A 16,955-nucleotide genomic window follows, 5' to 3' on the forward strand; every position below is an offset into this window, starting at 1 on the left:
TGTGGAAACAGAACTTACAAACAACTTAACAAGCAGCAACACCGTGCTTTGTTACTACCGAGCCTAACCTCCTCGTCACACAGAGACAAGTCAAAAGGTTCCTACCTGTCCCCGAGCCCAAGAGAGGGTGGCTGAGCCCTGCCATGGCTCTGCCTTTCCCCTCATGTGCTGGTGGGGTCCAGTAAGCTCCCAGCCCTCCTGGCAGTGCCACAAAGAGAAACCTCTTGGATCTACTTGTTTGTTCTTTAAGAAATTAGTCTCCCTTGAGGGAGGAAGTTTTTGGTTGTGAACAGCTGACTTGGAGATAAATTAACTCAAAATCCATCCTGTCCACTTTTGGCTGCATCTTTAGAAAGAAATACTTCATGCTCCAGCGAAACAATGCCCTGCCATGGGAGGTGGAGGGGGGCAGGAGATCACCTTGGCAAAGTGAAGCGGGTATCTCCACCATCTCTCTTTTGATCTTCAAAGGTGGTAACACCCAGTTTGGAGTTCACTCATCTATGCTATGGCTACCTGCCTCGCAGTACATAAGGAGCTAACCCCTTTCTTTATTTCAGGTTTTTAAGTGACTAAGGCCAGAGAGCAGCTCACACGAGTTGCCATCCCCACCTGACATTTCAGGAGAAATGGTTGAACCTCTGGGCAACCACTATGTTGTAGCCAGACCTGTGTACTCAGAGATTTTGTTCAATGAAGAGCATGAGAAATTGCACAGATACCATAAAACCTTTTGGGATCACCTGAAACTATATTTTCGGTAAGGAAAATTTCAATTCCTTTTGAAATAGGGACCTAAGAACCAGCCCAGATGGCTCTCAGGCAGCATGAACTCTGTCCTGACAACTACCATCTCAGGTCCAACAATGCAAATGAAAATTCATTAAATAAATGCGATGTCACATTTTTCTAAAGATTTTTGGCTGCTTTTACCCTTAAAATTCTTACTATGGTTATGTCCCAGGCAGCTTCTCTTTTCCTGGGCACTTGGCAGTACAGACTGCAGGAAGACATTACTGTGGTCTTTCCAAACTTAAAAGGGGCTTATAAAAGAGAGACAGACTTTTTAATAGAGCCTGTAAAAATAAAACAAGGGATAATGGTTTTAAACTAAAAGAGGGTGGATTTAGACTAGATGTCATGATATTTTGAGACAGTAGCTCCTCCAATTAAAGCCTGATTGCTTCAATCAGGGACTGCTCTGCATTTTAAGTGACAGTCACTTAAACCAGGAAATCTTCTTGTACTTGATCTTCAATATTAATCTGGCACAAGAGCTATGGCAATGTTGGCCGAGTGGTGGATGATCTCAGAGAGAGCATTACTCATAGTGCAGTGCATCCATATCCCTGCCACCTTACTAGAATCATTAAATGCAAAATAGCACAATTTGAGAACACAGAAGAAACAAGGTGGATAAAGTTTTCTGCCAAATCACGTTATGAACATTTCTGTGAAGGACACAATGCTCAGACTATTCTGCTAATAGTCATATTACTGCTCCAAATGCATTTTTTTTCCTTCAAAGTAGAATGCAGGGAGTCAGAGAAGAAAACTGTAGAGCCTTCAGTTCATTTTCCAGATGAATTTGGGGAGTTTCCAATGCCTTGCTTCACCGGATATTTTCAAAACCTTATTGTGGCGTTTCAATACTTGAAGGGGACCTATAAGAAAGGTGGGGACAAACTTTTTAGCAGGGGCTGTTGTGATAAGACAAGGAGTGATGATTGTAAACTGAAAGAGGGGAGGTTTAGACTAGAGAGAAGGAAGAAAGTTTTTTTTTTACACTAAGGATGGTGAAACACTGGAACAGGTTGCCCAGAGAGGTGACAGATGCCCCATCCCTAGAAACGTTCCAGGTCAGGTTGGATGGGGCTCTGAGAAACTTGGTCTACTGGAAGGTGTCCCTGCCCATTGTAGAGGGGTCAGACTAGATTACCTTTGAACGTCCCTTCAAACCCAAATAATTATATCATTCTATGAAAATGTTGGTTGGAAAGGACCTCTGGAGGCCACCAGGTCCTCCTTGAAGCACAGTTGGCAGAGCAGGTTGATCAGAGCTGTGTCTGGGTGAGATTTTTACCTCTGGCAGCCTGAACCTGAATCTTTCCCCCTTTGTTTCTCCTCTGGAGACGTGCTGCAATTCAGCTGAGCTGTTCACAGACAGAGCTCTGTCCTCTTGTGTCTTTACAGCTGCTCCCCACAAAGAGCCAAAAAAACTGCCCTGAGCTTGTTTCCTGTTTTGTCGTGGCTGCCAGCGTATCGCTTCAGGGAGTGGATCCTGAGCGACATTGTCTCGGGCATCAACACGGGGCTTGTGGCTGTCCTGCAAGGTACCTTTGGGAAAGCTGTGCTCTGGCACAGCCTGCTCTGCCAGGGGACAGGGACTGCTGGCTGCAGCCTGCAACTTGCTCATGTCTTTCCCCGGGTCTCTGTCCTTGCAGGTCTCGCCTTTGCTTTGCTGGTGAATGTCCCGCCTGGTTATGGGCTCTATGCAGCATTTTTCCCTGTTCTGGTCTATTTTATCTTTGGCACATCTAGACATATCTCTGTGGGTAAGTTCCAGCACACTAACCACCCAGCTCACTGGTGAAGAACACGCTGCCCCTTCATGTCTCTAATAAACACCTTGTGCTGCTCAGGTCCTTTTCCTGTCCTCAGCCTGATGGTGGGAGGAGTTGTCGTCAGGCTGGTCCCCGATGACAGTGCTGGAAATGGCACTGCCACAAATATCTCTGCAATCAATGAAGAAAGGGTGATGGTGGCTGCTTCTGTAACCTTCCTTTCTGGGGTTTTCCAGGTTGGTAACCATATGTGTGTGCTCACATGTGTCTATATGTACGTACATGAATACAGGGCTGGTGGATGGACCTTCCCCTTTTACTTTCTACTGGTGTAGTCATCAAAGTAATTATTTTCCCCTTCACATGCAACTAACCTTGGTTCACTGACTGGGAGACATCCGCCCCTCCAGTGACCAGCTGTGAAATCCTTGGTTTTGCCTAGACCTGAGCCTACACCCCACACAGGTGCACCCCACCTACTGCAAAAAGCAATCTGCTGGACAAGAAACAAGTAGTTGTGAGAGTAATGTGTCTGATGCAGACACAGCAAGGGGAATAAAAGTTCTGTCTCATAACAATAAAGTATTTGGATTAGTCTTTTTAAAAAAACACCAGTTTCTCCTTCCTTCCTTCCTTCCTTCCTTCCTTCCTTCCTTCCTTCCTTCCTTCCTTCCTTCCTTCCTTCCTTCCTTCCTTCCTTCCTTCCTTCCTTCCTTCCTTCCTTCCTTCCTTCCTATATAGAATAACTACAGTTCTTTCCTTCCTAACATATTAATATGTTTGTGCTTCATGAAACACTGGTACCATGTAAAAATATGGGTATGGAAAACCCCAGGCTTAAGGAGTTTTATCTATAAAATAAAAAACATAGGTTTGATTGCTCTAGAAATTGTTCTTACTTATTCCTCCTATTGCTAAGTCTCAGCTTTTTATTGCAAGTCTGGTGACAGTGTTTTCTTTCATCCCTGCTTGTGTGGGCTTAGGTGAAAATCTTTGATTGTTTAAATATGGTTCTCTTTGTTGCAGAAATTCCTTAAAATCAGAAATTAATCACACTGACATATGGTCATTTTGCATTTCAGTTGCTTCTGGGAATTCTCCAGTTTGGATTCATCGTTATTTATCTATCACAATCACTAATCAGCGGTTTCACGACTGCTGCAGCTATCCATGTGCTGGTATCTCAGCTGAAATTCATGCTTCAGCTGCCTGTCCCTGGATTTAATAAACCATTTGGCATCATCTATGTAAGTGCCAAGTGTTAGTTATTCTCTAATGTTGTGATGTGTATCTGACTGTGTATCACAAGGCAGTAATATCAGAACTTATCATAAAAACAGCCAGACAGGAGGAAAGGCAAGAGAAAAATAGAAGAGACGTCACTAGTATATGACCAAACATTAAATTTATTGCCCAATAACAAGTTACACCCCACTGGCTAATTAGATAATATTTTCAATTGTGTGTTGCCATATTTTAATTAAGCAATCAACTTTGCCACAAGCATTTAATTCTTCATTATTACTGGGCTAATATCGTATGTATTTAAATTGGACACAACTTTGTGAGAGCTGTTGGATGAGAAAGGAGTAAGGAGGACAGTAAGGGAGGAGCAGAGAGAGGCACCTGCTCAGTGATTCCATTGCTCACATTGCCCATTGCACACATTTGTTGCTCCGGCCTCCCTCAAGGGGAGGCCAGGAGGAGAGGGTCTTTCACAGATGCTTCCCCTGTTTGCATAATGCAGGTGCAGCTGCATCAGGGCTCTCAATCCACATCAGGCTACAGGGAATAAATCCCAACCACTGAAGCAGTTCAGAAAATGCCCTTCTGGAAGCGATAGTGCTACTGTGCCAGGCCACTACTATTTCTAAAACCCCACGTGTTTGTCCTGATTTTGCAGACTCTGGAGAGTGTTTTCAGCCAGATCACAGAAACAAACATCGCTGACCTTGTCACATCCCTTGTTGTCTTACTTATTGTGTTCGTGGTGAAAGAAATGAACGATCGATACAAAGCAAAGTTACCAGCTCCCATCCCAATCGAACTCCTTGTGGTAAACTTCTCTTTGATTTAGCAGTTGCTCCATCACTATAGTCACATGGGAAACAGAGTCTCAACCATTTCTTCTCCTGTTCTATATTAAACCATGGGTTCTCATTTTACCTGTAAAGAAAAATTGTCAGCGTTCATGAACTGTTGTGAGGGGTTTTAGCTCTACTATTTAGTTGTTGTTAACTGTAGTGATAAAATGTTATAAATCCTGATTTTTTTTTTTTCCCTTGGATGAAGCCAGCTGCCTCCCTCTGACACCAGCTGGCTGCAGTCCCATGGCTGGGGCCCCTCTGCACCACACCTGCAAACAGCCACTGAAGCCTTGGCCTTCTGTGGCCAAGTACAAAACAGTTTTGCCCACCAGCAGCAGGGGATTTTTCTCCCCAAGCAGCAGTGGGGTGGGGGAAGCCTCATGCAAGGAACAAATTCCTCAAGTCCTGGAGGATGTTGCTATAGATGTAGGTGATGCTTGTTTTCCCCCAAAGTTATTACAGAACATTGTTAGAAAACACCAGGTTTATTGGGTGGGACGCTCTCCATTCTTAATGAGATATTCTGATATATTCTCAGTGTGATTTATGAATGTAAAGCCATACCTGTAAGGTGCTTCAGGAATGAAAACTGAACAGCAAAGGGGTGTGCAGACTTGGGGCGTAATTCTGCCCCTATGTAATGAGACTGGGGGCATGTGGGAGGGGGAAAGAAATAGGTTTTAACAGTTTCTTCGTACTCTTACTTGCACGTGCCTAATGGATATGGGGTTTATTATCTTTCAGACAGTCTTAGCAGCACTGATTTCCTATTTTGTTAACTTTGAAGAAAAATTCAATGTAGCTGTCATTGGGAAACTACAGGAAGGGTAAGTGACTTGATTGAAATTTACCAGTGGAGCAAAATATTCTGTCCAGTTTATCAATGCTACACTGGTTGAGCTCTGCTTTTTGATTATAATAATTGGCTTCATCTTCTTTTGGTAGGTAAACAAACATTTTTCTCTTCGCAATATGAGGAGACACTTTCAATAGGTAGAAGTGGCTCACTTAGAGCATATCTCCTACATGACAAAGAAATAATCTCATGCTTCATTTTCTAAGACAGCTGTGACCAGGAAGTTGATGTTTGGCCTTTTTACTGAGTTACTCACTCCTGAACTCCTCCATTTCCCTTGAAGTATACACATGGCTCAGCAGCCACTAGCAGTCCTGGGAAGCCACCAGGACACTGCATAGTTCTCCTACCATGTCCCCTGTGACCAGCCACCAGCAACTTCCCAGGCACCATTATCCTCCAGAGGCCCCAGTGTCTGCTCTTCTATGAGTTTATCCATATAGAAAGTATAAACCCATGTAGAGAGTACATATCGATATAGAGAGAACATTCAGCTATGCCAGAATTGTGGCCTAGATAATTGATAGGCAGACATTAAGTTAAAAAGAGGGAGGAAGAAACTCAGCAGGGCAGCAGATTGCAGCCCTTCACTCAACTGACTCTTGTAGCCCTGGGGTGTTTGTGGATGGTCACTGGAGGGAAAAAAAAATAAAAAAAAAAAGCCCAGAAAGGAATTCTCCTTAGGATCCTAGGATCTGCAAAAGCCCTTGATCAAAGAACAGGAAATGGTACAGCTAACGTATCTAGCAGGTAGCCTGAGAGATTAGCCAGTATTATCTGACTTAGTATTTGTTTAGCTGTCTAACATACTTCAATGAATCATGCAGGGATTTTAATTTTGTGACAGTTAAGGGAAATCCTTCTGTGTGCAAACTGTCTGTGCAGGGACCCCAGTGCTGTGTCAGGTCTTACACTTGAGCTGTGTGTGCACCTCAGGCAAAATAAGTTGCTGCTGGTCCTGGCTAAGGAAATGAGAACATTCTGAGACACAAACTGAGATGAGTGCACATATAAAGAGTCCCTGTTACAATAAAGGATTAACCAAATTTTTACAGGCTTCAGATGCACAATTCCATGTCACATCTCTCCAAAGTGCTCAGTATGAGATGGATGCAGCCTTGCTCGCTTGCTTGACAACTTCTCTCTTTTGGTCTGTCCTTAACAAGTAGATCTTTCTGTCTTTCAGATTTCAGGCCCCTGTTGCACCTGATGTAGGTATCCTCCAAGAGTGTATTGGTGACAGCATTTCCATGGCAATTGTTGGGTTTGCAGTAGCCTTCTCTGTGGCTAAAGTGTATTCCATCAAGCATGACTACCAAATAGATGGCAACCAGGTAGGCAAATAACACAGAAACCAACACAGGAGAATTTTCAGTGGGAAAGGAGCTATTTTAGGAAAACTTTGCCTTGTGAATAACTGTCAGTCGTGAACTACCCTTTAAGAATAATCTACTTTGGTTTTATTTCAGGAACTAATTGCTTTCGGGCTGGGTAACATAGTTGGTGGATCATTCAAAGGATTCGCCTCCAGCACTGCTCTGTCGAGGTCAGGTGTGCAGGAGAGCACGGGAGGCAAAACACAGGTATAGAAGACAACAGACAATTATGGTGTTTAATGCAAGAAAGGTCTCTTCTTTCCTGGGTGACTGTAATGCTTTTGCATACTTACTTATGGTGGAATTATTCTCTCATGCAGATTGCTGGTATTATCTCAGCTGTCATCGTCTTGATTGTGATCTTGGCCATTGGGTTTGTCCTGGAGCCATTACAGAAGGTATTCACTGGTTTCACCTTAATCCTTCCTCCTGTTTGCCAAAGACAGGGCTGCTCCAGGAGTTACTGGGGGATTCACAGGCTCCAGTGGGAGCCAAACAGGGTTTGCGAAGCTGATTCTTCTCAGATCATGGCAGAGAGGACCACTACAACTAGTCCCTCAAAGGGAATGTGAGTGCCCAAAAACATCACAGCACCAGGTTTTCATGCCAAAAGTAGGTGTGATTTGCAGCCTCGGGCCAGTCCCCTGCACTGCAGTTTGGCTGGGGAAGGTTTCAGTGCAATGGACAGGGCATCCTAACTCGCAGCAGAGACACACTGTGAAGAGCTGCCTGGCCTTTCAGCTGTGCTTTGGCCATATTTGTGTCATCTTCTAAGTCTTAATGTTCAGCATTTCCTTGTTTGCCTTAAAATTCAGCATGTATATTTGTCTTTTTAACAGTCAGTCCTTGCATCTTTGGCTCTTGGCAACTTGAAAGGCATGCTCATGCAGTTCAAGGAAGTAGGTGCCCTATGGAGAAAGGACAAGTATGACTGTGTAAGTTGAGTCCTGCAAGCATGCAGGAATGAAGTACTCTGGGAAAGTAATCTGTTGTGCAAATTCACTTGCAGGTTATCTTTTTTTATACCTGCCTTATTTCACTAAATCCAAAGTACAATAGTGACATGCCTTTTTCACTTGTGTACCCCTTGCTTGTACTTTCTATTTTGTCTCACCTATTTCGAGTCAGTTCTCTTTCCTAACTTCCTTTTCATCCATTTCATCAAAATCTATTACAATACAGTTCATTATATCGAGGCAAATATAGAAGGCAGTTACAGAAAATATCTGAATACCTACTGCATTTGGCTACACATTCAGGGATAATTTCTCACACTCAGGCAGCATGTTAGATGGCAGTTACCTAGCAAAAAACAAGTGGCAACCAGGGCTTGAAGGTCTTATTCCAAATGGTAAAGTTCATGGCTGGTGGGCAGGACTGCTTACCTCTGACACTCAGAATGCCTTTCTAATCAGCCAGTTCCTTGCATTCCCAAATGGTTCCGGGCCTCGCTTTTCCCAAATACCAAACAGTTATTTACCACATGAAAATGATTTGAGATCTGTGGTTAAAAAAATATTTAGTATTATCTAGTAATTTGTGCTTATCAGTTGCATACATTCACAGCACCTACATTTGCACATTTACAGCTCCCAGCTTCACCAGGATCCTGGTTTACTTGTAACATTGCCTTTCTGAGGGATCCACTCCTCTATTATTATAAGCTTTTATTTCATAGAAATTGTTATCCCTGGAAACACCCCCTGATGCTAGTCAGTGAGTCTGGCACTATTTTATAAGAAAAAACTCTAGGAAACATGACACCCCTCACCAAAGGCTGATGCACAGCCTGGACCAGGTACGAGATCTGTTTCTACTCCCAGACCTGGCTTGTGACCCAAGTTCTTGACACGCTCGTAACTGCTGCCATCCACCTGCTTGTTACAGGTTATATGGGTGGTGACTTTCTTAGCGGCTGTTTTTCTTGGCCTGGATATTGGGCTAGGAACTGCTGTGGCCTTCCAGCTGCTGACTGTGGTGATCCGCTCCCAGATGTGAGTACTTGTTGGACACGATGAAAAGATATCTCAGGGCCTCCTGTTATAGATTAACTCCCTCCCATACAAAGAAGCCCAACAATCCTGTGTCTTGGTCTGTCCAGAAATTGTGTATAGAAAAATTATTTACAGGGGTAAACCCCTGGGTGTGGGTTCCATTTCCCTCTGAAGAACTAGAGCTGGGGTTGCTGTCTCTGATCCTTCCCTTCCACCAGGTTTCAGTGCAAATAACCTGTGTGTGTGTTCGTTCACAGTCCAAGCTGCACAGTTTTGGCTAATGTTGGGAGAAGTAACATCTACAGAAACAGAAAGGATTACACGGATGTAAGAAACATTGTGTTTCTTTTATTATATGCTGCATTTCCATTTCTGTAGCAGACATCATCACTGACACTTTTCCTTTATTGTTCAGATCTATGAGCCAGAGGGAGTGAAGATTTTCAGATGCTCATCTCCTATTTTCTTTGCTAATATTGAATTCTTCAGAGAGAAACTGATCACTGCAGTAAGTGTCTGGACTGTCATTCTGCACGTACAAATCACATGATACATTAAGGTGAACACAATTTCTCAATAATTACAACATATGCAGTCAGCCCACAGTTCAAAGATGAACTTTTAATTAATTATTCAAATATTGTTGCCACTACTGGAATTCTACATGTACTACTGGAATTCTACATGTATGTACACACCTCAGAAAAAGGTAACAGCTGAACTTATGCTGTAGCATATGACTCATGCTGAACTTATACTGTAGCAATGTATTATATACATTTTAAGTCTTTCCCAGGAAAGTAGTGCAAGCAGAGAGAGTATACAGGGACATTGTTTTATTTTATTTAGCAACTATATTATTTACACCTCATAAATGCTAGTTTACTCATCTTGCCCTGAAGAACATAACCACAACAGTCAAAAGAAAAGCTGAATTAAATCACACTATCAAAGAGGTCTTTATGTCTTCCATGAAAAAGTGGGAAAAGGCAGCCACTCTTTCCCAGCACAGAGAGCCTGGACTGCTGAGCCCTTGCCACACCAGAGAGGTTTGCAATCCCAGACTGAACCAAACTCACACTGGTAACTTCCCCTTCCTGCTGCTCTTAGAGGGGGGAGCTGATAAGCAGTGACTACCTTGAACATCAGTAATGAGCAGTTCACTCTTCATGTGAGGGACTGAAAGTGGCAGAGGAACAAGGGAATCCAACACATTTAGGTCCCCATGTGCTCATCTTTCACCTCAGAAGATTCTGAAGGGTTTTTTCTGTGGGTGCAGATGCTCACATCACTCTCCTTTACAAATACAAGTACTTCTAGCACCTCTCTTCTCCACCCACTAGCTAGATGGGGCAGCAGACTTGCAGAAACTTATTATTTCCTAACCCTGATTAGCTCAATTCACCTGCTGCCTAATTTTGTTAAAACCAGCTAAGAGGTTCAAGACACATACACAACCAGCATGAACAACTTCTTCTTCACAAAACTAAAACAATATGTGCAGGACTCAGGCTGCAGTCAGGTGGCACAGAGCAGACACAACCTGTGAGTGCTCTGATCTCAGTCACCTGGGACACTGTCTCACAATGAAGATGAGTAGGACAAGCTCTGGGTTAGCCAAGACTGCACCAACCTGCTGGAGATACTGGCCTGTGTTAAAACATCATCACTGCTATAACCCTGTCCATGCTGGTGTCCTACAGCTAGCACAGATGGGCCTGCCTTGTTTGCAGTCATATCTCTAGATGTCCTTCCAACCAAGGGAAATTGATAAAAAATTGATAAAAATTGTTTAAATGGAAAAAAAAGTGGTAGGCAACATGAAGTCCAAAGTACACTCATCATGACCAAAAAGGCTGCAGATACTGTCTCTCTCCCTGGTGTCATTGGGGTGGTTTAAAAATATATATTTCTTTTTAATTATTATGCCTGTATCTGCAGGTTGGTTTCAACCCACTGAGAGTCCTGAGGAAACGCAATAAAGCTCTGAGGAAGATCAGAAAGATGCTGAGGAAAGGAGAGCTGCAAGTGACACCTGTATGTAAGGCAACTTCACCCTGGAGGGGTTAAGCAACCAGATCCATGGCTTGATATAGCAGACAAGTGCCTCACAGGTTCCTGTCCTAATTAGATATGCTATTCCCCACATTGTCACTTCATGACATAAACACATTTCAAATATAAGATTTTAAATGGCTCTCACAGTCAGAAACCTACAGCCTTACCACAGGCAGAGCCTATATGGGTCCACTGGATCTCTGGTTGCCACTAAATGGCAGGATCAGATCCCACAGAGGTGATGTTCATGCTGCATTAATGGTAGGATAAAGCTGGTTTTCTCCTAGCATGAATCTTTCATGCTTTTTGTTGACTTCTTCCAAAATTACTTAATCAAAGCACATCTGACCACTGACTTCAGGGAACAATTAAAAAAAAAAAAGTAATAACTCATTATGATAGTAATTAAATTATTGATGAGAAGAAAGCAAACATTTCCAAACTCCTCTAGACAAGAGGACAGAACTTTTTCTAGTGTCAGTTGCAGGTGGGTCCTGCTCCATCTAATGGATACATCAGCTTTGCATTGTCACCATCCTCACCCTTGTATAAGATGCACTACTACCCTGGCTGGGTATTAAAGAGAAGTATTAAATATAACATTTTTCTCTGTCAACACAGAAAGGCCTAATTTGCATGGCTAACTACACACATGAGTCAGATGAAGAATTAGACAACAACAGGATCGAGGAGCTGGATGAGCCCACCAACATGACAGACTTGCCCATTCAGATCAACTGGGGCTCTGACCTCCCCCCAGGCATCACTGTGCCCCAGGTTGACATCCACAGCATCATTCTGGACTTCTCATCAGTGTCTTTCCTTGATTTTTCTGCCATGAGAGTTCTCCAAAAGGTAACTGTAATTCACAAGATAAACAGTGATAATTTGAAACAGAAACAAATGAACACAGTTATATTAGAGGAAAGGGGTGGCACCCAAAGAAAATTTGACAGGCAGGAGTGGGACAACATGGACCTCATGACGTTCAATAAGACCAAATGCAAGGCTCTGCACCAGTGTCAGGACAATCCCCAGTACCAGTAGAGGCTGGGAGATGAAGGGATTGCAAGCAGCCCTGCAGAGAAGGGCTTGAGGATACCAGTGGAAGAAAAATTGGACATGAGCTGGCAATGTGTGCTTGCAGCCCAGAAGGCCAGCTCTATCCTGGGCTGCATCAAAAAAGCATGGCCAGCAGGTCAATGGATGTGATTCTCCCCCTCTACTCTGCTCTCATGAGACCTGACCTGGAATACTGTGTCCAGCTCTGGAGCACCCAACATAAGAAGGACATAGAGGTGTTGGAGCAGATCCAGAGGAGGGCCACAAAAATGATCAGAGGACTGAAACATCTATCATATCACAAAAGGCTTGAGAGAGTTGGGGTTGTTCAGCCTGGAGAAAAGAAGGTTCTAGACACACCTTATTATGGCCTTTCAGCACTTACAGGAAAGATGGAGAGAGATTATTTTACTGACAGGACAAGAGGCAACGGGTTTAAACTGAAACAGAGTAGATTTAGATTAGATACAAAGAAGAAATTATTCATTATGAGGTGGGTGAGACACTGGGACAGGTTGCCCAGAGAAGCTGTGGCTGACCTATAATTGGAAATGCTCCAGGACAGGTTGGATGGGGCTTTGAGCAACATGGTCTAGTGAAAGATGTCCCTGCCCATGGCAGGAGGGTTGGACTAGATGGTCTTTAAAGGTCCTTTCCAACCCAAACCATGCTGTGATTCTATTCTGGGTTTCTATCCTACTTCCTACATGGACTGGAAAGTCAGTGGCAACCTTTGAATGTATGTGCATTTTAATGTACATTTTCCATAGAAAAAAGTTTAGGATATGGATTAAATAATTAATCTAATTTTTCTTGGAATTGGAGTGTTGGCTGTGGCACCCTTTCTTGACCTGGTAAGATTCTGGGAAGCTTTACAGAAATGTACATAAGAAATACAGCTTTAAAAGCTGGGTTGGAAGCTGGAGCATTGGAGTTTCATTTCTGCTCCTATTCTTGATTCCCAGGATACCATGAACACAGCAATAAGAACAAAATTTTCAAACATTATTAGCTAAAGTTAACTATCTAGACCCACACAGGGTGTGTAAATCTATTTCCATAGGAACGAATCACATGCCATGTCAGTGGGAACTGTGGTTCTGCTCCAATTTGCAGTTATAAAAATCTCCCCAGAAGCTGTTGTAGTCCTAGTTTCACCATATGTCAAGTAGGTAAAATAAGGCCATACAATTTATGAAAGAATATCTTTTTCACTGTGGGCTAAATGTGTTTAATGTTGTCCCTTTCCAAAGGGATTGTTCATCCCTGTCTGCAGCCATGAGAAGAGACCATCCTGCCTCTAGGTGCAGCAGAATTTGAGCTTAGAGCTGCTTACCATCTTACATCTTAAAATCTTAAAGTGGTTTGTACATTTTCTGTGTCTAATCACCATGCTGGCTGTTAACAGCTAAAAAACCAGGATCTAAATGGTGCCTTTTTCTGGTTTAACAGACTTTGAAAGAATTTGTCCGAATCGACATCGACGTTTACATTGCAGGGGCACATGGTGAGTACTTGCCTTCCCATCAGCATCACCACAGCCTGGTCCCACTGCCTTCCTATCCACCACAAAGCATGGCTGCAGAGGATCACCCCAGTTTTACCTTTGAGTCTTGACAGTGAACAGATCCAGCTGAGCAGAGGTGTCACCCCACAGGGGACGTTCATGAACCATGCTGTCCCCACCAGACTGGGACCACACACAATGGCTTGTTTTAACTATGGTGCTGCTGTGCTGTACAGTTCTGGGCTGCAAGACCTGCTATTGGGCAGTCTGGGTTAGGCATGACATGAGAAATATTGCTCAAATTCTCTTCTGCCTGCCACTGAGCAGGACAGTATTGGTGGGCATTTATATCCCACCCTCCCCACTTCAGTAAAGAGGAACCCATCTGCTTTAATAAACAAGACAGTGCAGTGTATCAGAAATTCCTGTGCTCACTCCACTGATGTGTTCAGGATACACTATTCCTTCATTTTCAAGGCCTGTAGGTCACCTTGTGCTTTGATGTTGTTCTCCCACAGAGGGATTCCTGGACAAACTGGAGAGATGTGCGTTTTTTGATGAGGAGATCAAGCCATCCATGTTTTTCCTCACCATTCATGATGCAGTTTTACACATTTTGCTGAAGAAGGACACAGCCAGTTCTCCCAAATTAAAACTCGCTGAGGTAACACCACAGTTTTCATACTTCACTACTTTAGTGCCTTTCCATTACTCACAGGCATCCAGCAGTTGCATGTGCCCTACACCATCTCTATATTTAAAAAGTTAATGATTAAAACTCAGCTGGTCTCAAATAAATTCGGAGACCAAGAGTGGCCCCTGGTCCGGGTGCCTGGCAAACCACTAGTGAAAGGAGTGAATAATTCCTACTGGAGACTTGCCTGACCACGGACTTCACTTGCAACCTTCCTGGGAAGAGCACAGCATGGGGTGAAATCCCTCCCATCCATCAGCAGTCCTCTGCCATCACTAATCTTGCAGGGGTTTGCTGCTTGTGCTGCAGTGGCTTTTGCAAGATAGACTTGATGCTTCTTGCATGTAGGCTCCCCAGGTCTGCCTTCCTTCAAAGGCAGTACTTAAGTAGTGCATCTAAATTTCTGGAAATGTTCTTAAATCAATAGCAAGAAAGAATCTTGCATATATTAAATCTCTTTAAAAGTACCAAACCTAGAACTACAGTCACCTGGAAACTGTCTAATCCCACTTAGCTGAATTGGTCCAGCTCTTCTGCATCATCCTTGGTGGTGTTTAAAATGTAGATGTGGTGCTCAGGGATGTGGAATAGTGGAGGACTTGATGATCTTAAAGGTTTTTTCCAGCCAAAACAATTCTATGATTCTAAGGGGCATAAAGGGCTGACAAGCGAGAGCTTCCTTCCTTCCAGGTCAACTTCCCAAGCATATTCCAGAGATTTAAAAGCAAAACCCTCTTCAATGTGGAAAAGGGAAAAAAGAAAAATCAGTTTCCTAATTCACAACTCCTTGTGTTCACTGCAGGAGAAGGGTAGCAGCAAGGACTGTATCATCATCCCCAGCAACGGACCGCGCAGCCGCGAGGGCACGGTAAGACTTCCAGCTCCAGCAGCAACACTCCAACTTGTAGGAAATGCAGCCTCCAAAGGGGCTCATGGGGACTGCTAGGTCAGATAACAAAAGCATCTTCACCCCTGAGCTCCTGTGTCAGCCCAGGGCAGAAAGCATCCAGACAGCTTATTCATGAGATTTGACTCAGGACAAAGCCTTACAGGAGCGAGCAGCACGGGCTGGGCTCACAAGCCCTGCCCTGTGCTCGGAGGGTCTGCAGAGGGCAGGCAGGCAAAGGCCATCTCACCAGGTTCTCCCCTGGCCTCCTCACCTGTCCACCACAGTTCCCCCATGATGAGCTTACTGGTAGCATGTCCATGTGATAGAGACACCAGCATTAGTCCCATTCATTTAAATGGCACTGACAGGAGAGGAGTCCAGAGACAGGGATAAGAAAGGGACATGTAGAGCCTTTCATCATGGACTCAAAGAGAAAGAAAATATCCAGCACGTGGCAACCCAGTAAAGGGAAAACGTCAGACCAAAGTCTTCCCACACAAACACTTTAGAGGAGCAAATTCTTATATATCACTCATCAGAGGGAACCTGTCCTGGCTATTCCTTACAGAAGGTGACGTTTATTTCCTTTTATTTCCTACAGATTTCAACAGAGACAAAATTTTAGATTTAATTTTCTCAGTATAGTATCATCCAGCAACACAATGTCACTCACAGAAGATGATTGCAGATGCAATGATGAGCATGAAAATGGAAGGATCCTTTCATATACCTTAAGAAGGATTTGCTACATATGGTTATATTCCACATTTTGGATTGGGCTTGTCAGTCTTCATGAGTCTCTGTATATATAGAAATGTATTTATGTACATATATAGAGGCTAAAATGACACATATTTTCTTATTTCCTACCTTGTTGAGAGCCTACCCACAGAGTTGAAGAAGCAGGCAATGTTAACCCTATTTGCATATATGTGTAAATATATTTATATATATTATGCTGACAGTTTGTAGCAACCTGTACAGTTACTAGAGAATATATGAATATTTGAAATCTTGTAATTTATATCACAGACTAATAGTTGGGAGTGTTATTTTATCTTCATCTTGTATATAACTTGTGTAAAATTCTCTTGATGGTTTGTGAGACATTGAGTAGACTGAGTTATTAAACTAGTTTTCAGCTCAGTACTATGAGCATAGTGCACATGGTGCCCAAGGTACCTACTGCAGAACATGAAGATTGTTCAGGAAAGCTTTTTCAGATCCCAACATGATTCACTGGTTTCAACTGGGCTGGTATACAGTGTGTAAGAGAAGATACATTTATAGTGAACTACTAATGATTTTGGTATCCCTGCATTGTTTGCTGCAGTTTTCAATACACCATCAAGGTAGCTCATAACCAAAGAGTGTGTGCCCTACAAAGCAGGTGGACCATGGGCCCCAGAACACGGCTCAGGAGCTGTGGGTGCCGAGCTGCCTGGCGGGCGGGCTCAGTCATCAAGGTCTCTTGAACAGATGTGCAGAGAACTTTAACTTAAAAAGAGTCTGTTCTGATTCCTCCAGTCTGCACAACCCAGTTACACAATTGCTGTCAATCAGCTCCTGCTGGAACTCTGAGACTTGAAGCTGCACTACAGCACATGTTTCAGAGAAAAAGCAGAAAGTGACAGATTTTTTAATTTAGCCAAGCAAGTGCTGGAGGTATAAAAACCTGCAGCCTAGAGGAAAACGGAACCATGCGTGGAGTCTGAAAGAAGGAGCAGTCTGAAATCACAAAAGTTTTTGGTTTTCAAGCCTAGTTATGACTTTCAAACAAGATGGGGTGTCCAGAATCATGCATTTGGACTTGTAAATGAGAACCATGTTTTGTTGTCTTGGCAACATGCAAGACTTCAAAACAAAAT

The 16,955-nt window shown here is 43.3% G+C and overlaps 1 protein-coding gene across 1 annotated transcript; it reads left to right on the forward strand.

The window, feature by feature from the left end:
- Window positions 1–629: 629 nt before the first annotated feature.
- Window positions 630–15,989, forward strand: SLC26A3 (solute carrier family 26 member 3). Its single transcript, XM_051626157.1, has 20 exons — window positions 630–760; window positions 2,194–2,333; window positions 2,445–2,555; window positions 2,643–2,800; window positions 3,647–3,811; window positions 4,468–4,620; window positions 5,396–5,478; window positions 6,694–6,841; window positions 6,977–7,090; window positions 7,204–7,281; window positions 7,723–7,818; window positions 8,771–8,877; window positions 9,135–9,204; window positions 9,293–9,385; window positions 10,819–10,914; window positions 11,557–11,790; window positions 13,450–13,504; window positions 14,023–14,168; window positions 15,001–15,066; window positions 15,689–15,989. Exons 1-20 carry the CDS (start codon window positions 630–632, stop codon window positions 15,710–15,712), a joined length of 2,268 nt encoding a protein of 755 aa, XP_051482117.1. The 3' UTR covers window positions 15,713–15,989.
- The last annotated feature ends 966 nt before the right edge of the window (window positions 15,990–16,955 follow it).

This window comes from Apus apus, chromosome 1, assembly GCF_020740795.1.
Source record: "Apus apus isolate bApuApu2 chromosome 1, bApuApu2.pri.cur, whole genome shotgun sequence".
Classification (NCBI taxonomy): Eukaryota; Metazoa; Chordata; class Aves; order Apodiformes; family Apodidae; genus Apus; species Apus apus.